The sequence below is a fragment of the Myotis yumanensis genome, unplaced genomic scaffold (assembly GCF_028538775.1).
Source record: "Myotis yumanensis isolate MYYU_CA2020_CCGP unplaced genomic scaffold, mMyoYum1.0.hap1 SCAF_11, whole genome shotgun sequence".
Taxonomy (NCBI): domain Eukaryota; kingdom Metazoa; phylum Chordata; class Mammalia; order Chiroptera; family Vespertilionidae; genus Myotis; species Myotis yumanensis.
Genome location: NW_027223762.1, coordinates 44,588,168 through 44,611,749, shown reverse-complemented (window position 1 = coordinate 44,611,749; position 23,582 = coordinate 44,588,168). Strand labels below are relative to the sequence as shown.

The 23,582-nt window shown below is 54.3% G+C and overlaps 4 protein-coding genes across 6 annotated transcripts; 3 read left to right on the top strand and 1 right to left on the bottom strand.

Annotated features, from left to right (window-relative positions):
* Positions 1–112: 112 nt before the first annotated feature.
* On the top strand, positions 113–3,149 carry AUP1 (AUP1 lipid droplet regulating VLDL assembly factor). 2 transcript variants are annotated; one of them, XM_070429544.1, is made up of 12 exons: positions 129–273; positions 354–491; positions 570–720; positions 918–1,102; positions 1,358–1,430; positions 1,525–1,598; positions 1,813–1,879; positions 1,981–2,083; positions 2,214–2,333; positions 2,445–2,560; positions 2,746–2,864; positions 2,974–3,149. In XM_070429544.1, exons 1-12 carry the CDS (start codon positions 224–226, stop codon positions 3,008–3,010), a joined length of 1,233 nt encoding a protein of 410 aa, XP_070285645.1. In that variant the 5' UTR covers positions 129–223; the 3' UTR covers positions 3,011–3,149. The 2 variants fall into 2 exon arrangements, with proteins under 2 accessions (XP_070285646.1, XP_070285645.1); XM_070429545.1 differs by lacking the exon at positions 2,974–3,149 and having other exon boundaries at positions 113–273; positions 2,684–2,770.
* Positions 3,150–3,229: 80 nt separating this feature from the next.
* DQX1 (DEAQ-box RNA dependent ATPase 1) lies at positions 3,230–10,878 on the top strand. The gene is made up of 12 exons (XM_070429542.1): positions 3,230–3,673; positions 4,417–4,671; positions 4,898–5,082; positions 5,466–5,850; positions 6,476–6,709; positions 6,799–6,898; positions 7,009–7,167; positions 7,251–7,442; positions 9,204–9,323; positions 9,493–9,683; positions 9,982–10,172; positions 10,392–10,878. Exons 2-12 carry the CDS (start codon positions 4,435–4,437, stop codon positions 10,546–10,548), a joined length of 2,151 nt encoding a protein of 716 aa, XP_070285643.1. The 5' UTR covers positions 3,230–3,673; positions 4,417–4,434; the 3' UTR covers positions 10,549–10,878.
* A 2,486-nt stretch (positions 10,879–13,364) lies between these two features.
* On the bottom strand, positions 13,365–14,731 carry TLX2 (T cell leukemia homeobox 2). The gene is made up of 3 exons (XM_070428478.1): positions 14,332–14,731; positions 13,716–13,953; positions 13,365–13,612 (listed from the first exon to the last, which is right to left on the bottom strand). The coding sequence occupies exons 1-3, from the start codon at positions 14,729–14,731 to the stop codon at positions 13,396–13,398; spliced, it is 855 nt and encodes a 284-aa protein (XP_070284579.1). The 3' UTR covers positions 13,365–13,395.
* A 6,552-nt stretch (positions 14,732–21,283) lies between these two features.
* PCGF1 (polycomb group ring finger 1) lies at positions 21,284–23,582 on the top strand. Of its 2 annotated transcripts, XM_070428477.1 has the most exons (9): positions 21,287–21,424; positions 21,852–21,957; positions 22,115–22,267; positions 22,422–22,493; positions 22,620–22,725; positions 22,915–22,948; positions 23,042–23,128; positions 23,262–23,342; positions 23,445–23,582. In XM_070428477.1, the coding sequence occupies exons 1-9, from the start codon at positions 21,332–21,334 to the stop codon at positions 23,490–23,492; spliced, it is 780 nt and encodes a 259-aa protein (XP_070284578.1). In that variant the 5' UTR covers positions 21,287–21,331; the 3' UTR covers positions 23,493–23,582. The 2 variants fall into 2 exon arrangements, with proteins under 2 accessions (XP_070284577.1, XP_070284578.1); XM_070428476.1 differs by having other exon boundaries at positions 21,284–21,424; positions 22,915–23,128.

The following is a 23,582-nucleotide window of genomic DNA, read 5'->3' as shown; positions in this document are numbered from 1 at the left end:
CCCGAGAATGCCGGGAATTGTAGTCCCTGCGGCACGCGAGCGCTGAGGCGGCCCCAGGGCCCGCTAGGCATGCTGGGGCGGCTAGCCCTTCCGGGGCGCAGGAAGATTTTGGGTCCTGGCACCCAGGGCCGACGCCCGGAGACTCCGCCTTCCCAGGAGCCCCTGCGGCAGGTCGCGAAGATGGCGACGGCGGCGGCGGCCGGACACCCCTAAAGCAACCGCGATGGACCCTCCCCAAGCGCCGGGGCCGGAGCGACTCTTTGACTCGCACCGGTAAGAACGCCCGCGGGGAGACACCGGCGCCCGCACTTCCTCGGCCCTCGGCGCCCGATCATCCCGCCTCTCGCCCCCAGGCTCCCGGGTGACGGCTTCCTGCTCCTCGCGCTGCTGCTCTACGCGCCCGTCGGGTTCTGCCTCCTCGTCCTGCGCCTCTTCCTCGGGATCCACGTCTTCCTAGTCAGCTGCGCGCTGCCCGACAGCGTCCTTCGCAGGTTCCGACCCGGGCGCTCGGGGAGGGTCGGGGCCGGGTTCGGCCCGGGCAGTGCCGTCACGATCGCCTGCGCCCGCAGGTTCGTGGTGCGGACCATGTGTGCGGTGCTGGGGCTCGTGGCCCGGCAGGAGGACTCGGGACTCCGGGATCACCGCGTCCGGGTCCTCATTTCCAACCACGTGACGCCTTTCGATCACAACATAGTCAACCTGCTCACCAGCTGCAGCACCGTGAGTGGAGCGATGCCAGAACTCCCGGGGCAGTTCCCGGGGGCACGGCGCCAGGCCACCCCCCGCCCGCCCGGTGTTGCCTGGGACGCCACCAGATACTGAGCCGCACCCCGAACCCCGTTTCAACCCTCGCCCCCCATTTGTCAGTTTTGTCACTTCACAACATTCTTCTTGCTTTCTCTCTCTCCTGTTCCCAGCCTCTACTCAATAGCCCCCCCAGCTTTGTGTGCTGGTCTCGGGGCTTCCTGGAGATGGATGGGCGGGGGGAGTTGGTGGAGTCACTCAAGAGATTCTGTGCTTCCACGAGGCTCCCCCCAACCCCTCTGCTGCTCTTCCCCGAGGAAGAGGCCACCAATGGCCGGGAGGGGCTCCTGCGCTTCAGGTGGGTGAACACAGGTATTGGCCTCCACGTGCCTTGGTAGTCACACTTGAGGGCCCTTGGGTTTTCACAACCTTCTTCAGCCCTAACCCCCTCCATTCTTCGTCCATTTCCTTCCTGTCCACTTTTGGCTCTTACCCCTGAGTCCCTTCAGTCCCCATGTATCCACGTGGGCAGTGTGACAGTTCCGGTTTGGAGTCAGGTATGAGCTGCTGGCTGGGCTGGCTGGAATCCCATTCTGTTCTCTCTTCCTTCCAGTTCCTGGCCATTTTCTATCCAGGATGTGGTACAGCCTCTTACCCTTCAAGTCCAGAGACCCCTAGTCTCTGTGGTGAGTGCATGTTGCATAGGGAATCCTTGGGGCTTGGGGGAAAGTTTCCCACTCCCGGCCCTGACTTAGATCTCACTTCGTGCCTTCCTCTCAGACGGTGTCAGATGCCTCCTGGGTGTCAGAACTGTTGTGGTCACTTTTTGTCCCTTTCACGGTGTACCAAGTAAGGTATTGTCCTCATTTTTTGGTGGCTGGGAAAAGTTCACCTCAAGGTCAAGAAAATAGTTGCCTCTGCCCTGTCCACTTGCAGATCTTTTAATAGCAAGGTTCCACCACAGAGGCAATACAAAGAATTTACTCTCTCCCCGCCCTCACCACCACTACCCCATGAAGAGAGGTATCAGCAGGTGCCCCCAACATGGCCCTGGGTTGTTTTTTGCAGGTGGCTCCGTCCTGTTCATCGCCAGCTGGGGGAGGGAAATGAGGAGTTCGCCCTCCGTGTACAACAGGTGGTAGGGTACTCTGGCAGGGCGGAGTCGGGGTCTTTCCTCAGGTGGAGAGAGACGAAGGCTTGAGACCTTGACACTCCCAACCTTCCAATTATCCCTAGCTGGTGGCCAAAGAACTGGGCCAGACAGGGACACGACTCACTCCCGCAGACAAAGCAGAGCACATGAAGCGACAAAGACATGCCAGATTGCACCCCCAGTCAGGTGTGTGGTCTCCGTACACCGAGCTTTTTGTTTTCCTTCAGCTTATTGTGATGTCCTCCCTATTCCTGCGCTCGTCAGTCTTTCCTTCCTCCCGTCTCCACTCACCATATTTTGGATTTCTTTTTTGCAGCCCAGTCTTCTTTTCCTCCCTCCCCTGGCCCTTCTCCTGATGTGCAGCTGGCAACTCTGGCTCAAAGAGTCAAGGAGGTTTTACCCCATGTGCCACTGGGCGTCATCCAGAGAGATCTCGGTATGGGAAAGGGTAGCCCCACACAGGAAGACACAGAGAGGAAAAGTGGGTGATAAGGGGGAAAGGTGAGCAGGGAAACAGGCCCCGTGTCCTCTCTTCCCTTCTCCCCAGCCAGGACTGGATGTGTAGACTTGACCATCACCAATTTACTTGAGGGAGCTGTAGCTTTCATACCTGAAGACATCACTGAGGGGACCCAGGCCCTTCCCACAGCCTCTGCCCCCAAGGTGAGACCCAGGAAATGGTCAGATCCAAGACCTGGGGAGGGTGGGGCAGTCTGCATACTCCCTTTCCCTGATGTCTCTGTTTTGATCCTGAGACCCTAGCACAGTGCCTCTCTTGCAAAGTAGGCATTCGATGCAGGTTTAATGATGATGACTTCGCAAGCCCTCTGACATTGTGATCACCTCAGTTCCCCAGCTCTGGCCCGGTGACCCCTCAGCCCACAGCCCTAACATTTGCCAAGTCCTCCTGGGCCCGGCAAGAAAGCCTTCAGGAGCGCAAGCAAGCACTATATGAATATGCAAGAAGGTGAGGGGCTTAGAGAATAATGGGTAGGAAGGGGCAGGTTGAAGAAGGGAGCTAATTATGGAGTTAATATGGCAAAGCCCACACGATGTCTCCCCCCTATGTCCCACAGGAGATTCACAGAAAGACAGGCCCAGGAGGCTGACTGAGCACAGGATGGCACCCAGAGCCGCAGGACGGAGACTGGGGGCAGCCCTCACCCAACTCAACAGGCCGGATGGGTGGGTGGTAGAAAGGGAGAGATGGGGCTCCCCCCAGCATCACATTAAATTCAGGGCTTTCACTCAAGGTCTCTGTTGCCTCTCTGGGTCTAAAAAGCCCCCTGAACAGGTTCCTTTTTCCTCGTGTGGGTGGAATGGGGATGAGGTCTTCTTTGTAGGTTTGTGGGGGGTGGTCAGAATGGAACTGTCTGAAATCGCCTCCTCATATCAAGAAATGAATGATATTAAGGAAGTGTAACTGAACTGAAGACCCAGCAACAACTGAACATAGCTGGGGTGTTCAGCCCAGGTTTGTGAAGAAACAGCTGCAAAACTACAAGACCCAGGATGCCTTTCACTGAACATGGTGTTTATATAGAGTTCATACGCTCAGTGTGATGGCTGGAGTCTGTTTTCCATAGGCTCCTGACTAGGTTAAATAAGGCGGAGGAAATGGCTCCACCCCAGAAGTGTCTAGAATTGTATTTGAGCCAAGCCCCAGGGCGGAGCCGGAACTGACCTTTGTACTTCATGCTGGTCAAGGTTGGTGGGAACTGGCTGTGTGGTTCTGGAACTGGCTGCCGTCCTGACACGTCTCAGAGCTGCAAGCAGGTTTGATTCCAGGATCCTGTGGCCCTACTCCCCTCCTTTTATTCTTTATCCTTTTCCCTCGGGGTCCTTCCCACATGTCTCACATAATTCCTGCTGCCCCTGAGGACTCCTGTGTTAGTCACAGGATTTTTACTATCTGCTTCAGGATAATCCACTTCTGATAGTCCTTTACTTGGAGGCTTAGGTCTCCACTATTTCCTGGCAGCCAAGAAATGCTGGGAAGGACCTGGCTGGGTGGTTCAGTTGGTTGGAGCATTACCCCGTATACCTCCATATACGGGTAGGTGGAGGTTCAGTTCCTGGTCAGGGTACATATCTAGATTGCTCGTTCAATCCACCCAGTTGTGGTGCATATGGGAGGCAACTGACTGATCTCTCTCCCTTTCCCTCTCCACCCCCCCTAAATAAATAAACATCCTCAGGTGAGGATTAGAGAAAACAGATACACAGCCCTGACAGGTGTTTTCAGTGGTTAGAGCGAGGGCCCTGGGCACCAAAGAGCCTCGGGTTTGATTCCTGATCAAAGACACCTGGGTTGCAGATTCAACAACCAATCAATATGGCTCTCATATCAATGTTTCTCCAAAAATTGATGGAAAAAATATCCTCAGGTGATGATTTTTTTTTTTAAGTGCTTGGAAGGATGGACCTCAGTGCATTACCCGCTGAGGGTAACAGGTTGGGGATCAGGGCTGAGGTGCAAAGATGGTATGAGGCCTTAATGACTGCCCTGCCTTCTGTAGGTACTGCGGTGAGCTATCATGGCCTCTCAGCTTCTTGGCCTGACAGAAGAGTCTGGCCTGAGCCCTGGGGAGTCTGAACTGGCTGTGAACCCCTTTGATGGGCTTCCCTTCTCTTCCCACTACTACGACCTGCTTGAGCAGCGCCGAGCCTTGCCCATCTGGGCTGCTCGCTTTGTCTTCTTGGAGCAATTGGAGAGTAGCCCCAGTGGAGTGGTGATTGTGTCTGGAGAGCCTGGCTCTGGCAAGAGCACCCAGGTGGGGGTAGATGAGGGGAGAGGCTAGGGAATTGGCCCTTCCTTGGGCAGAGGGGGATTGGACTGCCAGGGGTTATGGGGGAGGTAGGCAAAGGAGTCAGGTTAAGCTGGCCCCTGGGTGGTAAAGGACCAGTGTATGCCCCCAAATAAGGCCATAGCTCCCCTAGCCCTTCTGACTGAAGTCCTGTGTCTTGCTGACTGGTTGTCCTTCCCTACCCCTACCCCAGATCCCTCAGTGGTGTGCAGAGTTTGCACTGGCCAGGGGATGCCAGGTTACTGTCACTCAGCCCTACCCTCTGGCAGCCCTGAGCCTGGCCCTGCAGGTTGCTGATGAGATGGACCTGACCCTGGGTCATGAGGTTGGATACAGCATCCCCCAGGAGGATTGCACTGGGCCCCAAACCCTGCTCAGGTGAGGCTTCCTCCAGGCCTGATTCAAATCTAATTCCCCTCACGCAATAGGAAGAGGCCCAGCCCTCTGACACCTCACCATAACCTCTCAGCCCAGCTCACCCTTTAAAGCATGCATTATGCATTGCTGAATTAGACTCTTTAATCCTAGCCTGGACCTCACATTCATCCTCACACTCATTACAAAAGTCTGACTTTCCCAACTGGGGTACAGCTTCTGAACAAAGTGTCACCAGTCAGTAAGGTTGTGGGTCACTGTTAAGGAATTCAGTCACAGTCTTTTTCTGACCTTAACTATCAAAATCTAGGCTCCCTGGGTAGAAGCTCCCCTGGACGGGCTGGCCAATATCCACACTGACTCCTGCCCACTGCCAATGTCAACAGGTTTTGCTGGGACAGGCTGCTTCTTCAGGAGGTGGCCTCAACCCGGGGCACTGGAGCCTGGGATGTGCTGGTACTGGATGAGGCTCAAGAGCGGTCAGTGGCCTCAGACTTGCTCCAGGGGCTGCTGCGAGATGCCAGGCTGGGAAACCTTCCAGGGGACCCCAAAGTGGTGGTGGTCACTGACCCAGCCCTTGAACCTAAGCTCCAAGCCTTCTGGGGCAATCCTCCTATTGTACGTGTACCCAGAGGGCCTGGCAGGTGTCCCACTCCCACCTACAGGGACACTGTCCCTCCTGATCGAGTGGAAGCTGCCTGCCAAGCTGTGCTTGACTTGTGTCGAAAGGAGGCTCCAGGAGACGTGCTAGTGTACCTGCCCAGCGAGGAGGTAAAAAAACGCTGCAAAAGGAGGTGCTCCTTATGCCTCCTTCCTGTCCTGGGATTGGGAGCACTGCTTGTTAGGAACACTGGGGTTGTAGTATTCACTCTGTTGGAGTCCTGGGGAAACACTCAAGGATTTCAGGGTAAAGATGTCTACTACCCTCTTTTTTATTCCATCAAATGCAGAGATCAGTGGTTCAATGAATTCCTGAAATTATAACACTCCCCAACTTTTATGAGTACAATGGGGCCTTGACTTACGAGTGTCTCAACTAATGAGTTTTTCGAGATATGAGCCTTCTCTTGGCCGATTTGTTGCTTTGAGTTGCAAGCTAAAATTCGGGTTACGAGCCAGCTTCAGATACCCCACTGCTAGTTAGCGCAGCGAACGTCACGGTGAACGCCACAACATCAGCCCAGCATCACGTGTCTCACTCATTCACTTTAATGATTTGACATACGAGTAATTGGAGTTACGAGCTCCGTCATGGAACGAATTAAACTCATAAGTCAAGGCCCCACTGTATGTGCATTTTTTCAGAGTGAAGGGCCATAGCTTTCATCAGTTTTTCAAAGAGGTCTGTGACCCAAAAGAGGTGAGAAATGCCCTAACACCCCAACCCTCTCCTCAGGAAATTTCCCTGTGCTGTGAATCCTTGTCCAGGGAGGTAGGGACCTTGGCAATCCAAGGACCTCCACCACGGGTGCTGCCCCTTCACCCAGGCCATGGTCAAGCTGTTCAGGCTGTGTATGAAGACACAGACTCAGGTGCCCGAAAGATTGTGGTCACTCACTGGCTGGCTGACTTCTCCTTCTCCCTCCCTTCCATTCGACATGTCATTGACTCAGGACTGGAGCTTCGAAGTGTGAGTGACAAAGATGAGGGGTTGTGGAGGCTAAAGATATAAATGGCCCGCTCTAATCTGTCTTGACCTTGGTTGGCGGGCGGAGACAGGTGTACAATCCTCAGATCCGAGCAGAATCCCAAGTGTTGAGACCAATCAGCAAGTGTCAGGCAAAGGCAAGACAACTACGGGCAAGAGGGGCCCCTCCAGGTAAGAGCCTTTGCCCTCCCTGACATCACCCATGAAAGTCACTGACACGCAAGCATCGCGATGCCGAGAAATCTACAGTGGTCTTCTTTCCCAGGTCTTTTTCCCCTCAGGATCCTGCCTCTGCCTGTATCCTAAGTCCTTTCAAGAACTAGAAGCTACCCCATTGCCCCAACCCAGGGTGTGTGAGGAAAATCTGAGCCCCCTGGTATTACTGCTAAAGAGGAGACAGATTGCAGAGCCAGGGGAATGTCACTTCCTGGACCGGCCTGGTGAGCACTCCTCCTGCCCAAGTCCTGCTGTCTGACCACAGGCTCTGAGGTCCTCTGCGCTATAAGCCCTGTTTCCTCCCCAGCTCCAGAAGCACTGATGCAGGCCCTGGAAGACTTAGACTACCTGGCAGCCCTGGATGACAACGGACACCTGTCAGACTTAGGTGTCATCCTATCAGAGTTCCCTCTGCCCCCTGAGTTGGCCAAAGCCCTGCTGGCTTCATGCGAGTTTGAGTGTGTGGATGAGATGCTCACCCTTGCTGCCATGCTCACTGGTATAACTCCCCTCTCTCCCTGGCTCCTTTGGCTACCTCAGTCCTTCCCCTTGGTGTTTTGGTGCTCCAAAGGCTAGCCCTTTCCCCCGAGCTCCAGTTTCTACCACGCGATGCCTACAGAACCAGGTTTCATCAGTTATCGCTCTTCTGTCTCTCTAGCCTTTTCCTTCTGCTGGTTCTTCCTCTCAACATGCTTGAATCTCTTCTATCTGTTATTACTAAAACTCTTCACCCTTCTTCAACCCTATACTCCTCTTCAGTTAGATGGTATAATCTCTACCCTATTCCATCTAGTGTATTCCTCACCCACCACACTCCAGATTCTGGTCCACCACCACACTGAGACAGCTTTCAGCTCACCAGTGACCTCCTGAAGACCTAACCCAGTGAACACTTTTGAGCTCTCATTCATGACCCTTTTTTTTTTTCTTTTTTCAGAGTGGAAGGGAGAGGGAGAGAGAGAGAAACATCAATGATGAGAGAATCATTGATCAGCTGCCTCCTGCATGCCCCCTACTGGTGATCGAACCTACAACCCGGGCATGAGCCCTTGACCGAAATCAAACCTGGGACCCTTCAGTCCCTAGGCCTACGCTCTGTCCACTGAGCCAAACCGGCTAGGGCTCATTCATGACCTTTTGACACTTCAGAATGTTGGCCACTCCCACCTTGGAACTGCCCCACTAAACTTCTGTGACTACTCCTCCTGGTTCTCATCCTTCCTCCCTACCATTCCCTTAATGTCTTACTTGGGCGCTTCATCTTCTGCTCATCCACTGTAAGTTGGACTTCAGGGTTTTGTATTCTTGCCCTTTGTCTTCTCATTCCCTGAACTCTCTAAGCAAGTTCATCCACACCCATGCTCTGAAGGGATACCCTCACACTTAAAATATACAAACCTTGTATCTCCCTGTCAATGCCATTCTTCTGAATCTTAGATTAATATGTTTAACTCATGATAGACATGTCTACCAGAACAGTCCACAGTACTTCAAGCCAGAACTAAACTTGAACACTTTCTTAAATGACCTTCTCACCACCACAAAAATAATACCATCATCTCCGCAGCTCCATCACCCTCATTTTAGACTAATCTATCTCTGGTTTCTTTCATTTTTAGGCCCCCACCGTGGGTGCTTTACCACAGTTTCTCCATTTTAATTATTTTAATTAATCTGCTGTTCTCCATACTCACTGTCAGGTTCTGTCAGTGCTCAGCTGGACTCCTTCAGTAGCCTCCTAATTAGTCATGTGAATTTTGAACTTCTTCAAACACAGGGACTCTCTTACTTAAAAACTCTTCAACAGCTATTTTTTACCTTCTAGACAGACTGTAAACTCATTTACCTACCTCGCCAGCTTTATCCCCTGTAACTCTGCCATGCACACCATTCCAACCACCCATACTAGGCGCTCTCAGTTCTCCAAACATGCCATGCTACTAACTTGCTGTGCCCACAGTCCAGAATCCTCTCTCTAGCCCTTTGCCACTGAGCTAATTCCTACTCAAACTTCAAATATTGGCCCACACACCTATCTTGCTCATCAAGTTTGTTCACTGGTTTGTCTCCCACCAGACTCCTTGAGGAAAGAGACTGTCTTTCATTTACCTTCAATGTCTAATAAAGTGCATAGCACTTAGAAGTTATCAATATCTTTTGAATTAAGTCCCCAAAATGACATTTCTATCTTTGTACCTTTCCACCTGTTCTGCTATCCTTTCGAATTCCCCCAAACATCCTTCCTCTCTCCTGCCTGCAGCTGCCCCCGGGTTTACCCGTCCTCCACTCTGTGCAGAAGAAGCTGCTTTACGCCGGGCCCTGGAGCATGCGGACGGTGACCACAGTTCTCTGATCCAGGTGTATGAAGCCTTTCTACAGAGTGAGTGGCCCACTCTGCATTGACTTATAGAATCCCAGATATTCCACAAGTGGTGTGCAACCAGCTGACAGATCTCTATGCCCAGGAAGAGGAGGCCCTTTGGCCAAGGGTTTGGTTCTTTCAGGGGTCTTAAGGTCTTTAGTTGTAGCTGGTCCCTTTCCTCTCCTAGGTGGAGCAGACAAGGCTTGGTGCCAAGCTCGGGGTCTAAGCTGGGCAGCACTGTGCCAAGCCCAGAAACTTCGAGGAGAACTCCTAGAACTTATGCAACGAATTGAACTTCCCTTGTCCCAACCAGCCTTTGGCTCTGAGAAGAATCGCAGAGACCTTCAGAAAGCACTGGTGTCTGGATACTTCCTTAAGGTTAGGGGAAAGAGTTGGGGTCATAAAACGATTGGAAGTCAGAAAGACCAAAGATTGGTATGCCATCTCTGAAAACTGGGGTCCAGATGGCCATTCAGAGGATTCTATAGAACCAGCAGAAACTTCCTTTGGGGTACAAGGAGCTTTTGGTGTGGAGGAACTATAACATCTAGAGGAAATGCTTTACTTTAATACTCTCATCACCCTTACTAATTCCTTCTTATCTCCCCTTACTTTTTTTCTACTGTCTGCCTCTTCTCTATAACTTATTCCTTCAATATCTTTGCCTTTCAATGAGGTGGCCCAAGACACGGATGGGACTGGAAATTACCTGCTCCTAACGCATAAGCATGTGGCCCAGCTCTCCCCATCCTGCTGCTACCGAAGCCGCCGGGCTCCAGCCAGGCCCCCACCGTGGGTGCTTTACCACAGTTTCTCCATTTCCAAAGACAACTGCCTTTCCATTGTTTCTGAGATTCAACCACAGATGTGAGTTCCATGACACCCCTCCTACACTGCCCATTCCTCTTCCTGGGGCCAAAAATATGGCTGGGGAGTCAGAGAGCCTTAAGAAGAAGAGGGAATCATAGTGGTCTGTAGTAACATGATTTGAGAAGACAAGGTTTGTGGAAGGGATAGTAAGAAGTTTAAAAATATGCTTTATGAGAGTGTATATAGAAATCATCTAATTCTGGCTCTCTGTGTCAGGCTGGTGGAGTTGGCCCCTCCATACTTCCTGAGTAACCTGCCTCCCAGTGAAAGCAGAGACTTCCTGAACCAGCTGAGGGAAGAAATGACAGATTCTTCAACAGAGAGTCAATCCTCCTCCACCCAAGAATTTAGAGATGCCTGTGTCCTGCAGTGACCTGCCTAAGGAATGGAGCAGATCTCATCTCATTGTATTCAATACTTCCTTACTCTGGCACCAAGGCAACCAGCCAGATTTAAAAATCGAAAGTTGCCCCAAGGGAGTGGCTTAGAGGTTGCGCGTAGACCTATGAACCAGGAGGTCTAAGTTCAATTTCCAGTCAGGGTATGTGCCCAGGTTGCAGACTTTGTCCCCAGTAGGGGGCAGGCAGGAGGGAGCCAATCAATGATTCTCTGTCATCATTGACGTTTCTATCTCTCCCTCTCCCTTCCTCTCTGAAATCAATAAAAAAATAATTTAAAAAATAAAATCTTAAAAAAAAAAAAAGCCGAGCCTGGCTGGTTTGGCTCAGTGGATAAAGTGTCTGCCTGCAGACTGAAAAGTCCTAGGTTTGATTCCCATCAAGGGCATATGCCTGGGTTGTAGGCTTGGTCCCCAGTGGGGGGCGTGCAGGAGGCAGCCGGTCCATGTTTCTCTCTCATCATTGATGCTTCTATCTCTCCCTCTCCTTTCCTCTCTGAAATCAATTAAAACATATATTTTTTAAAAAGCCAAAAGTTTAAGATCAAATATAAATCTTGGAATCTGAGTCTCAAGGATTGGTAGGTGGGGCCCTGGCCACGTAGCTCAAGTGATTAGAGCTTCGTCCCAATATGCCAAGGTTGTGGGTTTGATCCCCGGTCAGAGCACATATAAGAATCAACAATGCATGCACAAATAAGTGGAACAACAAATCTCTCTCTCTCTCTCTCTCTCTCTCTCTCTCTCTCTCTCTCTCTCTCTCAAATCAAAGAAGTGTTGGGCGTGGAATAAAAGGAATTGGGTAAGCCACAATCTACATAGGGTAGGACCCTTTCCTTAGCCTTCTATTTATTGGAGAGGGACTAACATGCCCCCATATCCTCAACTTAAGCTAAACCTATTCTTGTGCTTCCTTTTGAGCTACAAAAATTCTTTTTCTATAGTGCCAAATTTGAGGTTGGTTCTGCAGCAGCATATACAACATGAGGTATCCCGGCTAGTGTGACTAAGCATTTGAGCATCAACCCAGGAACCAAGAGGTTGTTGGTTCAATTCCCAGTCAGGGTACATGCCCAGGTTGTAGGCTTGATCCTCCTCCAGTAGGGACTATTCAAGAGGCAGTTGATCCATGATGTTCCTCTGTCAATGATGTTTCTATCTATCCCTCTCCCTCTCTCTCTAAAAATCCATAATAACATTTATGAAAACAAAGAGTTAAAGATGACACAGTATCAAAGACTCAGGGCCAACTCCTCAAGCAATATCCCTTTGCCAGGCTCCCACTTCTGGTCAAGACTTTGTGCTATGGCTGACCTAGCTGTCACTAATACAGAACATGATTAGTTTGACTACAGTTGGCCTCACCCTGCCTAAAGCTCACTTGCCTCTATTATACTGCTCCTACCTCCAGGAAAGAATTGGGATGCCAAAGGAATCAGACAACATCTTCCCTTTTGTCCTCATACAACTTAAATCCTGCTCCTTCTTAAATCTCAAGACTATTGCAACCATCCCCAAACTCTCAGCTTTCCATCTAAAACTTCCCAGCAGCCCCTGGCCCACCTACCAGCTAAAGTCTTTAACAACTTCAGGGACATCATGCTCTCCTTTCTTTCCAGCTGGGTACTCCTTTTCCTTTCCTTTTCTTGGACTACTAACTTTGATGACCTCCATTCCTTGCACATTGTAAATGTGTTTGTAGAATTTGGAGGGGAAAAAGACTTAGTCCTTAGAACTCTGCCTTCTCTTAATAGTTTCCTCTGTTGGAGTTTCTGTCATCACTCTATCTCCAGTTCTATGTGGATGTCAACTGACTTCCCCCAAGGGTACTTTGCCAGAATTTATTCTTTCTAGGTCTAGCATTTAGTTTTTCCTGTAGAGTTTATCTTGGTACTATCTTCCCAATTTCTCCATCATCCACAACACCATTGATATCCTGATCCTCTACATTTCTAACCTTGGAATTATCTGCGATTCTTCTTAGATCTATCACTTTCTAATTATTTGCAAAGTTCCGTTCATCCTAACTCCACTGGGTCCATTAACTTTGTCCCCTGCTTCCTCCTCTCTCCTCTTTGTCCCAACGGGATTAGTGTTCCTAGATTTTCTCTTTCACCAAGTGAAAGATGAAAGAAGTTATCTGTCTCCCCTGCCACCCAAGCGCCTTGTCAGAGGAATGTAGTCAGCAGTTTGAACACACACGAACAACATGAGGCTCAACAGGAAGAATCCTTAGCGATTATTTTACAGTAGAAAGATGTGATGCCCAACATGGATAACCCTCTGGTTGCTGTCACAGTTAGACTCCTTCTCCAGCACCTCTTCCATTACTCTGCTGTCATTGGCATTTTCTTCCCATCACACCTTTGGTACCCACCCAGCCAGTGTGGGCTGCCCCCATCGCAGCATCACCTTTTATCTGCTTTGGCTCCGAAAGTCCCACCCACCTGCAGAAGACCCCCAGAGTCCCTAGGGGAAGCAACTCCCATTGGCCGGCCCGCCCCCTCTCCGCACCTCATTGGCTACTGTACTGAAGGTCCCGCCCAGTCGGCCCCTCAGGTTCCAGCAGCCGTGGGACAATCCAGGCGGAAAACGGCGGGAAAGGCCGAGTCCCTGCTTGCGGGGCAAGCAGGCCACGTGGGCCTGGGAGCCGGCCGCGGCCGAGGAGCCCTCGAGGAGAGAGAGCTCAAGGCCGGCTCCTCCTCGCGCGCTGCGCTGCTGCAGGACCACGGCGAGGGCGGCCGCGCGCCCACAGCCCTGGGCCCCTCGCTCCACGCAGCGCCTCGGTCCAGAAAAGCTTTCGGCCAGCCAGGCAGGCGGAGCTCACACCACCGACGCGAGCCCGGACACCGAAGCCACCTTGTTGTCCTCGGCCCAGGGCTGCAAGTTCTGCAGCGCGAAGAGCGACGAATTGTGCAGGCAGAGCGGGTCTGGGGGCAGCGGCGGCCGCAGCGGCCGCGGCAGCGCGTCCTGCTGCAGGTGCAGGAGCAGTCGTCCCGCGCGGTGCCGCTCCGCCTCGCGCTCCTCCGCGGTCTGGCGCCTGGACGGGCGGAGATGCGGGGTCAGCGAGGCCGGCCCGCGCCCGCCCCGCGCCTCGCCGCCAGTGGGTCCGGCCCGCGGCCCCTCCCCGCCCCGCGCCTCACCGCCACTTGGTGCGCCGGTTCTGGAACCACGTCTTGACCTGAGCGTCCGTCATGCGCAGGGCCTTGGCCAGCGCCGCCCTCTCCGCCGAGGCCAGGTATTTCTGGCGCAGGAAGCGCCGCTCCAGCTCCAGCACCTGGGAGCGCGAGAAGGACGTGCGCGGCTTCTTCCGCTTCGGCGGGGTCCGGTTCTGGTAAGGATGGCCGATGCGGCGCGTCCCGGAGAAGGGGGAGAGCGCGGCTGCGGGAGGAAGAAAGAGCGGGGCAGGGTTGGCGGGACGGCCGAGATCTGGTGCCCCCAGTTCGCCCCGCACCAGCAGAGGCCTCCGGCAGGGACGGGCTCGGGAGGAGCGGCCCTGGGGAGGGAGAATGGCCCCCATCACTTCCCCCTCCTCTCCCCGCGGCATGGGCAGTGGCCTGTAGAGAAGCGCGCGGGCATCGACGGCAGCTCAACTCCCATGCCCTCAGCAGCGGGACCAAGACATGTAGTTGGGAGGGGACCCCCTGAAAGGATCTGAGAGAGGCTCATGAAAGGCCACCCAGATCTGGATCCCAAGGTCGGAGATGAGGAAACCCAGTCCTTGCGGGACCACACCGCGGAGGGGCTGGGCGTCCTCACCCGTGAGCCGGTCCTTGGCGAAGCGGCGGCCGCTGTCCATCCAAGGGAAGGTGAGCCCCGCCAGGGCCCCGGTGCCGCCCAAGGCCGAGGGGCCGGGCACCGCAGGCGCGCTTCCCGCGGGCGGCGGCACCGGCAGCGGGCGGTGCGCGGGGACGCGGATCACGCCGCCCGGGCCCAGGCCGGAGCTGCCGGGGAGCGGGCCCAGCGCGCCAGAGGGACCGTAGCTCGAGGCTCCGTGAAATCCCCCCGAGAACGCCGCGCTCTCCCCGGGGCCCTGGCCCGCGCGACCCGGGCCTAGGCCGCTCCCGGTGGACTCCGGGCAGCTCAGGATCTGATCGATGCCGAAGCTGATTGGCTCGTGGTGCGGGAGGTGGTGCGAGGCCAGCACCGCCGGCTCCATGGGCCCGGGTTCGGGGGGACCGCAGGAGGGTCGGCGGTTTGGAGGGCGCCCCAGGCGGCTCCGGGAGCCCGGCAGCGGAGCGCTCAGGGCGGCGGCCTCAGGGGCCCGCGGAGCTGGCCGCGGCGGGGCGCCGGGGCCCCCGGGACAGCTTCATCCCAGTGCACGGGCAGTAGCCGCGCCCATGCCGGCCTCTGCGGGGCGTCGGTGCAGGAACTCGCATCCCGGGGGAGCGCGACCGACCAGGGTCCCAGGAGCGCCCTTCCGACTCTGAAGTGCAGATGGACGCTGGGCTGCCGGGCCTCTGCCCGCGTCCGGGGTGGAGAGGGTGGCCGGCTCGGGCTCGGGCTGGGGCAGTGACTGACAGATCTGCCTCCGGTGGGCAGCGGGGGCTGGGGGTAGGGCAGGGGCGGGGCCCGGCCCGTTAAAGGGGAAGAGGCGCCTGTTTGCGCCCAGGGAGGGGGAGACTGGCCGATGGGGATGGCGGGGGTGGGGTGAGGGGGTGGCCGGGGTGTTAGGCACCCAGCTCAGTTCGGGAGGGGCGAGGGCCGAGGCGGCTGCGCGCTGAGTCAGCCGAGATGCGCGCGGCGACTCCGTCCTCGCCGGCCTCCGCCCGGGGGTTCCTCGCGGGTGTCTCTTCCCACGCCCCCCACTCTGCGCCTCCCGATGGGTCCTGCCTGCCGACTCCCGGATTCGTTGAGTCCCCTGCCTACGTGCCCGCGAAGACCAAATCTCGTTGTGGCTTCCAGGATGCGAAGGGCAGCAGCTGGGGACCGGCGCGGGCCCGGGCAGGCCCGGGAAGGGAACAGGTGTGGGGAGTGGCGGCCGCGCGCAGCTGGTGGGCTCGGGCGGGGAGCAGCCACCCTGGGCCGGTGTCCTGGGGCGCCTCCTGGCCTCTTCCCGAGGCCCCCGGCTCCTTTCGGGAGCGCCAGCAATGGGTGCCCTGGTGTTTCTTAGAATTTCGATTTCCTGAAATGGGTGTAAAGCGGGCTCGCGGCTGAACTCGGGCCAGCTCAGGCCGGTGTGAGTTTGGGGCTGCCTGTTCTGCCCCCGACAAGGGGAACTTTGCGCCTCCACTCTGCACCTAGGAAGTCTCTTCTCACACTCTCCCCCACCCCACGCCCCGGCGGGAGGACGAAATCTCCACGGGAGACACTGAAGCCTTCAGAGGACCAGCCGCCTCATTTCCCATGGACGCTCCACCTACCCAAGCGCAGGACACTGTGCCTGGAGCGCGTCAGAGAAGCGAGGTGGGCAAAGACCAAAGCGGTTTGGTGACCTCATGACCTCTGGCCCGGGACCCAGGAGCTGGGAGTGCGTGAACTCGGCGTCCTTCCCCAGGATGGGACCCCTGGCCGGGCGGGCCCCTGCGCCTTAGACCCGCCCCTGCCGCCGCCCGGCCCGGTGCAGGCCGCCATAATCGGGTTAGCTGGGTCGGAATTACATTACCTTCCCCGGCCCGGCCCGGCCCCGGGGGGGCCCTGGCGCCTCCAAGCCGGTGAGACTGGGCGCAGAGGGGGTTGGGCTTCTTCACATCCCGCGGACGGGTTGGCACCGACGAGCAGCTTGGCCCGCCTGGGACACGTGGTGGCCAAAGGGCCCCACCCCGATGTGCCAACCCAGCTCCTCGACCCCAGCCCACTCCGTGTTCCGTTCCAGGCTGCCTGGTGCTCCATGGGAGCCAGCGTGCCTTCTCCATCTAAGCCTAGTAGATGGGTCTCCCTAGGAGCGCGGGATCTTCCAGTTGATTCTTCGGGATCTTCTGGGAAAGGCGCAGATCCTTCTTTCTCCCCAGCAGATGGGCTGGCAGACTGGTGCCTGGGGCAGGGTGATGGGTCCTTTCTCTCTAGGGGATGGAGGAATGGTATTTGGGCATCTGGGCAGGAAAATAAAGAAGAGAAAAAGGGAGTGGGCTCTCTCCCCACCAAAGCCACCAGCCCCTCTGTTCTCAGAAGCCTCAGTTTGAAGGCTGGGGGAGGGAGCAGTGGGCATTAATACTAACATCCTTCCCCAACCTTGTTCATACCCATCATCCGATTCTTCCAGCCCTTACCCCACCCTGTCAACCACCTCTTCTGAAAGGGGGTGGGGGACATGCAAATTTGGCAGGTGTGTTCTTATCTTGGTGAAAAAGACAGGCATCATCACCTCCCCTAGCCTTTCACAAAAGCACAAGCAACCTTTTCAACAATAGAGGGATGGGGCTACTAGGGCATATGAAACCTGCTATTCAGGCAAAACCTTCTGAAATAGCGTGGCTGATCCCCCCAGATGTGAACAGAGAGGCTAAGGAGACAGCAAACTAAATAAGCCTTTGGCCCTGGCTGGGTAGCTTAGTTGGTTAGATTCTCATTCATTCTCACTCTCTCTCTCTCTCTCCCTCTCTCCCTCTCTCCCTCCCTCCCTCCCTCTAACCCTCCCTCCTTCTTTCCCTTCCTCTCTCATTCCTACTCTCCCTCTCTCACTTCCTCTAAAATCAATAAATTTAAAAAATTTAAAATACATAAATCAAGCCTCTGAAGGGGACTGACCTGCAGGTTAGGAGTTTGCCAGTCCCTTTCCCACTCTAGGGGGTGGGCCTCTGAGAAGAGTGTGGCACTAGTGTATCTCCAAACAAGCTGAATAAATGCATCAATGGAATGCATCAACGAGTGAATCAATGAAGAAGAAAAAGTCAGCATAGTACAGACCTGTATACCTGCTTATTATACATCCTGCCTTTTAAGGTCAGCACAGATGGCACTGCCACCCAGAGATTGCCTGACTGATCCTTTGAGGAGAATGGCCATAAACCAGTAGTACATACACATCTTCTACGGAGTTAAAACTTTTTTCAGTGCCCCACTTCAAGAACAAGGGCTTTCAGTCTGTCAGCCACAGTCCTAGGAATTCCTCTGCTTGCCTTCACTTTGCGGATTCCCTGATTCTCTCGGAAGTGTGGTTCCTGCTAAGTTATGTTGAAGATGGAGGTTCTGTGGTCAGCACCTCCACCTCCCATACACACTGCTTTGGGTTTATCTCACCATATTCTACATGCATGTGGCCCCCAACTCTTCAAGTTTTCAAGCCTGTACCTTCACAAGAAGAGGCCACATGCCCAGCCTGTGCTTCTGTGCCTTCCCTTCCTTCCTGCTATTGGTATAGTAGCCTTCCCTTGAGATGGTCCCCCCACTCCTGTATCATCATTTCTCTCATTAACTTAGCTCTTCCTACCCCAACTGTCTTAGATCGCTGTTATCTAGGCAAAGTCTTTGCCCGACTCTTCATGGAAGATTGTTTTCTTTTCGTGCCCACACCCACTGCCTCCATTTCCTCATTATTTATTCTTTTAACCCACTGCAAGCTGGCTTCACTACACCGACCATCTCAGGAAGCGTCAGTATCCAGTGTCCATTATTCAGAGATTTCAGACATGTTTTACTTCGTTGATCACCATTTCTTGAAATGTCCCCTTTTTCGGCTTCCTTATGTAATACTGTCTTATTCTACATCTTTGGACTTGCATAGTGACTGCTTATGTTTTTTTCCTCCACTGACTTTTCTTTTTCCACTATTGACTGTGAGCATTCTTTAGAGTCCAGACTTCAGTTTTCTGTCTCCATCTGCTCAGGTTTCATCCATTTCAGTAGCTCCATCTACTACATCCACCCAGAAAACTCTGAGACCTTCATCCCTGGTTCTGACACTGGTGCTCCAGCCCCACCATTCCAGCCTTCTGGCCAACTGCACCTGCCTTTGCTGCAGCCACCTTAAGTGCACCAGGCTGGAAGACAGGCTCTCAGCCCAAGCTCCTTACTCTCTCCTATTGTGCTTTCCTTTGAAATTCATATACAGCCCTTCCTTTCTATTCCCACTGATAAAAGCCTAATCTAGGCCATCATCACGACTACCTACATTCATTCATTTGTTCATCCAGAAAAAAAAATGTTTTTAATCCTCATCCGATATTATCCATTGATTTTTAGAGAGAGGGAAAGACAGAGAGAAACATGGATTGGTTGCCTCCTGCAAGAGCCCTGACCAGGGCCCAGGCCAGGGAGGAGCCTGCAGCCACGGTACATGCCCTTGACTGGAATCAAACCCTGACTGGAATCGAACCCAGGACCCTTTGGTCTGCAGGCCAACACTCTATCCCCTGAGCCAAACTGGCTAGGGCCATCCAGAAATTTTTTATTGAACATGGCACTGTTAGTCCTCTGTACCTGGCACTGGAGATATAAGATGTATAAACACAACAGGGGAAAACAGTCTATGCCACTGAGAAGCTTATATTTTAGTGGGGGAGGCAGGTGTAAAACAAGAAAAATATACATTAAATAATAATAATTGCCAAAAAGAACAAAATAAAGCAAGGAAGGGGGAGAAGAAGTAAAAGGGTAGGGAGCTGTGATTTATCTAGAATAATCAAAAAAGGCCTTGTGGAGTGCCAGGCTTGTGTGGCTCAGTGGTTGAGCATCAACTTATGGACCAGGAGGTCAGGGCTTATGCCCAGGTTGCATTGGGGGGCTCTGCTCCCAGTAGAAGACCTGCAGGGGGCAGCTGATCAATGATTCTCTCTCTCATCATTGAATTTTCTCTCCTCCCTTCCTCTCTGAAATCAATAAAAATGATAATAATAATAATAATAAAAGCCTTGTGGAGTAAAGACCTGAAGGAAGAAAGGTACCATTTGTGCATCTGAACTTTTACAGTTGGTGACAGTGTGGGAGTACATTCTGGTGTGTCTGTGGAACAGTGAGGGGTCAGTGTGGCCAGAGAGACTGAGTGACTGAGAGACCATGCAGAGCCTTGCAGGCCACTGTAAGGACCTTGCCTTTTATTCTGATTAAAAAGGGAAGCTTCCCCAGTGGTTTGGCTCAGTGGATAGAGCGTTGGCCTGCGGACTGAAGGGTCCCGGGTTGGATTCTGGTCAAAGGTGCATGCCCGGGTCCCAGGTGAAAATATATTTTTTTAATAAAGGGAAGTTATTGGAAGTTTATAAACAAAAAAGTAAGACACCCATTTTTAAATTTTATTTTTAACAGCTTTCTTAAGGTAAACCTGACATACAATATACTGCACATATTTAAAGGGTACAATGTGAAAAAAATAAAGTGTACAATGTGATAAGTTTTGACGAATGCATACACCCATGAAACCACCAACACAAACAAGATAATAAACATACCCATCAACTCAAATTTTTTCCCTTATATCCTTTTTTTATTCCTATTTTACCAGAATTACTCTGAGCTGCTGTATTGAAAATTGCTGAAAGAGAGGCAACGGTGGAGGCAAGAAAAGCGGGCAAAAAAAACCAGTACTCATCCAGAGGACAGATGATGGCATCTTGGACCAACGAGGTAAGCCATGGCTATAGTGAGTAGGTGATTAAAGCATCACCACTCCCAAAACTTCTTGCCGCTTATCCACTCCAGTTCACTCTGAACATCAATGCACAAAAATGTTTCTCTCATAGGGTCACCCCCCGCTGCAAAAGAGTCAGCTAGCTCTCCAAGGCCCACAGCCTCAAAGTCCCAGCTCCGTCCAGTCCTGCTTTTTCCACCACTGCTCTCAAATGCACCCCTTGGCCTCCTCCCTGTCCCTCTCGGCCCCTCCCCTCCGCGCAGCCTTCCTCTTCTATTCCCACCACACTTCTTCCGCACCCCAGCTCTAAACTGTGCCCACACCAAGCCCCACCTCCTTCAGCAAGCCTTTCGAGGTCTGCACTGGGATCTCCCCTTCTTTCATCTCCAACTGCACTTGGTGCTAATACTTCACAGTAAACTGACCCTTGGTTTTAGTGCTACTGGAGGCACCTGGGGACAGCGGCGCGCAAGCTTTCGGGACCCCTGCTTCTCCCCCAAACACCGAGCTGAGCTTCTGCTCCTGCAGGGACCCGCCGCCGGGGCGCGTCGGCGTGCGGCCGTGTCCTAGTCGTCTCCCCTCCTCCTTCGGCATCTGCTCTGCATTAGTCTGTCCCAGGCCTCCGCAGGCGCCGGTGATTGAATCATCATCATTAACGAGGGCCTGCCCCCCTCCTCCCGGCGGCAGGGGAGGACGGCGCGGGGGATGTAAGATCACTACCAAGTCTCTAGGGGTTCCTCCTCCCGTCGCCCTCCCCGAGCCTCCACGAAGCCCCGGGAAACTCCCGCTCTGGAGCCGGGAGAAGGCCCACCGTCGGAGGTAGCTCCGCATTGTCTAGCGTCGGCCGACGAGGGCAACATAACACGGAGAGCGCGGGAGGGGCTTTAGCGTGGTTGTCACCAGAGCTGGGCGACCCTGAGCGGTGGCGAGCGGAGACGCCCGGCCTTCGGGGGAAGGAGGAGGCAGGCTTTTGCAGGCTCCAAAAGTTCGTCCCGAGGTCCGGTCGGGTCTACGATGATTATTACTGCAGGAGGTCAATGAGATAGGGCCTCTCCCCACACACCCCCCACTCCCCAATTACCAACTGCGGAGGGGGAGGGGCCACTGGGGCTCAGGTGAGCACACGGGGGAGAAAGGACGTGGGCGGGGCCTTACGGAGAGTCAGCGAATCCGAAAAGACCTAAGCCCTCGTTGCTCGGCGACAAGTCCCGCCCTGCAGGCGGCACCGGAAGTGGCAGGCCAGGATCAGCCTTTAAGATGGCGTCTCCTCAGGGGGGCCAGATTGCGATCGCGATGAGGCTTCGGAACCAGCTCCAGTCAGTGTACAAGATGGACCCGCTACGGAACGAGGTGCAGGGGCGGCAGGGTTACTGCTGTGGTCGGCCAGCGGGGCTGACTGGGGCCGACTAGAGGACAGGCCGGGGCCGGCCGGGCGCCCAGTGCGCCTGCGCAGAGGCGGGGGTCACAGTGCGCCTGCGCGATTGCGGTCCGAGTTGCCAAACTCTGGGCTAAGACGCCTGCGTGTTGTGCCGCCGTCGTCGTATGGTCTCCCCTGGGAAAGGAAGGTCGGGCCAGTCCACGTGAAGGGAGCCCCCGCTATGCGCGGAGACCTCTGCTGGGCAAGGGGTAGTGTCAGCCCCCGGGAGCTAAGTCCTTGCTGACCATGCAAGGTGCGGGGTTTGGCTGTGAGATGTGATGAAAGAGGGGACTCCCAGGCTGGGAAGGCACCGGGGTTGGGATTGGGAAGGGTGATCGGTGACGGAGGGTGTGTCCGCAGGAGGAGGTCCGAGTAAAGATCAAAGACTTGAATGAACACATCGTCTGCTGCCTGTGCGCTGGCTACTTCGTGGATGCCACCACCATCACAGAGTGTCTCCATACTTGTGAGTTCCCTGGACCCTGGCTGGTTCTTCCAGGCCTTGGTTCCCACCCAGCTGGCTGGTAGCCTCTGCACCGCCTGCCCCAACCACCCAGGCACCCCGTCCAGCCCGAGAACCTGATTCCCCGAGGGCCTGAGAGTCTGTTTTCCTTTTCCTCCAGTCTGCAAGAGTTGTATTGTGAAGTACCTCCAAACCAGCAAGTACTGCCCCATGTGCAACATCAAGATCCACGAGACACAGCCACTGCTCAACCTCAAACTGGACCGGGTCATGCAGGACATCGTGTACAAGCTGGTGCCCGGCTTGCAAGACAGTGAGTGACCAACCTGACTCTGAGGGGCTTCTAGAGGACGGATGCTGGGTAGCAGCTTTCGGTGACGAGGGCTTTGGTGGGCATCGTGTAGGTAAAGAGGTTGACAGCCAGAGGGACAGTTAAAACTTGACTCCCATACTCCACTCCCTTCCAGGTGAAGAGAAACGGATTCGAGAATTCTACCAGTCCCGAGGCTTGGACCGAGTCACGCAGCCCGGCGGGGAAGGTATGTCCCTTGGCAGCAGGAGGGTAAGGCAAAGCCCCCAGAGCATTCCTCCTGCCGGATTTTGCTCTCCGGGGGAAGAGGAGTGCGGAATCTGTGCTGCTCGCCTCACTACTCTGTCTTTCTCAGAGCCAGCCCTGAGCAACCTCGGCCTCCCCTTCTGCAGCTTTGACCATTCGAAAGCCCACTACTATCGCTATGATGAGCAGCTGAGCCTGTGCCTGGAGCGGCTGAGGTGAGAGGCAGGTCCTGGGCTGTCTGAAGTGAGAGTGTCAATGACCCAGAGTCGGGAGGGGCTCAGGGAGAGGGCTCGCAGTAGGCTAAGCGAGTGTCTGTTCCCTTGAAGAGATAATGCCATGGCTCTGGGTGGGGATGCGGGGGAGGGGATGATAGTGCTCCCTAACCTGTGTCTGTTTTCCCCCAGTTCTGGCAAAGACAAGAATAAAAGCGTCTTGCAGGTGAGAGGGGCTGTGGGAGGGCCTCTCAGGAGACTCACCTCCTCAGGGCCCTTCTCTCACACTCCTTGTCCTCCTTTCCCTGCCCACCCTCAGAACAAATATGTCCGGTGTTCTGTTAGAGCCGAGGTTCGTCATCTCCGGAGGGTCCTCTGTCACCGCTTGATGCTAAATCCCCAGCATGTGAGTGTCCCACAGTAGGTTTCTTTGGGAGGAGAAGGGGCCACAGGGGGAGGGAGAGTTTAGAGGGGACCAGGCGAGTTCTTGATGGTACGAAAGGAGACTTCCTAACACAGTGCTCCCACCTCCCTGCTAGGTGCAGCTCCTCTTTGACAATGAAGTTCTCCCCGATCACATGACCATGAAACAGATCTGGCTCTCCCGATGGTTCGGCAAGGTGAGCCAGGTCCAAGGCAGTTCCAGGGCAGGGGTGGGCTCAGGGGGCCTTTTTCGCAGGAACTCTCCCACTGACGACTTCTTCCCCTTGTTCTCCCCTTAGCCAGCCCCTTTGCTTTTACAGTACAGTGTGAAAGAGAAGAGGAGGTAGGGGCCAAGCCCCTGCTCCACCCCTCTCCCCGTCCCTCCCCAGATATTTATGTGAAATTGTGGCTTTATTTTTTGAAATAAAAACTTTTAA

Coding starts and splice junctions, on each gene's coding strand:
- AUP1 (XM_070429544.1), top strand. CDS start 224: ATGGACCCTCCCCAAGCGCCGGGGCCGGAGCGACTCTTTGACTCGCAC. Junction 274..353: donor CGACTCTTTGACTCGCACCG/GTAAGAACGCCC, acceptor TCTCGCCCCCAG/GCTCCCGGGTGACGGCTTCC. Junction 2,561..2,745: donor CCACAGCCTCTGCCCCCAAG/GTGAGACCCAGG, acceptor TGATCACCTCAG/TTCCCCAGCTCTGGCCCGGT.
- DQX1 (XM_070429542.1), top strand. CDS start 4,435: ATGGCCTCTCAGCTTCTTGGCCTGACAGAAGAGTCTGGCCTGAGCCCT. Junction 5,083..5,465: donor GGGCCCCAAACCCTGCTCAG/GTGAGGCTTCCT, acceptor CAATGTCAACAG/GTTTTGCTGGGACAGGCTGC. Junction 6,899..7,008: donor GGCAAGAGGGGCCCCTCCAG/GTAAGAGCCTTT, acceptor TTTTCCCCTCAG/GATCCTGCCTCTGCCTGTAT.
- TLX2 (XM_070428478.1), bottom strand. CDS start 14,731: ATGGAGCCGGCGGTGCTGGCCTCGCACCACCTCCCGCACCACGAGCCA. Junction 13,954..14,331: donor CGCCAAGGACCGGCTCACGG/GTGAGGACGCCC, acceptor TTCCTCCCGCAG/CCGCGCTCTCCCCCTTCTCC. Junction 13,613..13,715: donor AACCGGCGCACCAAGTGGCG/GTGAGGCGCGGG, acceptor CCGCCCGTCCAG/GCGCCAGACCGCGGAGGAGC.
- PCGF1 (XM_070428476.1), top strand. CDS start 21,332: ATGGCGTCTCCTCAGGGGGGCCAGATTGCGATCGCGATGAGGCTTCGG. Junction 22,494..22,619: donor CACGCAGCCCGGCGGGGAAG/GTATGTCCCTTG, acceptor TGTCTTTCTCAG/AGCCAGCCCTGAGCAACCTC. Junction 22,726..22,914: donor CTGTGCCTGGAGCGGCTGAG/GTGAGAGGCAGG, acceptor GTTTTCCCCCAG/TTCTGGCAAAGACAAGAATA.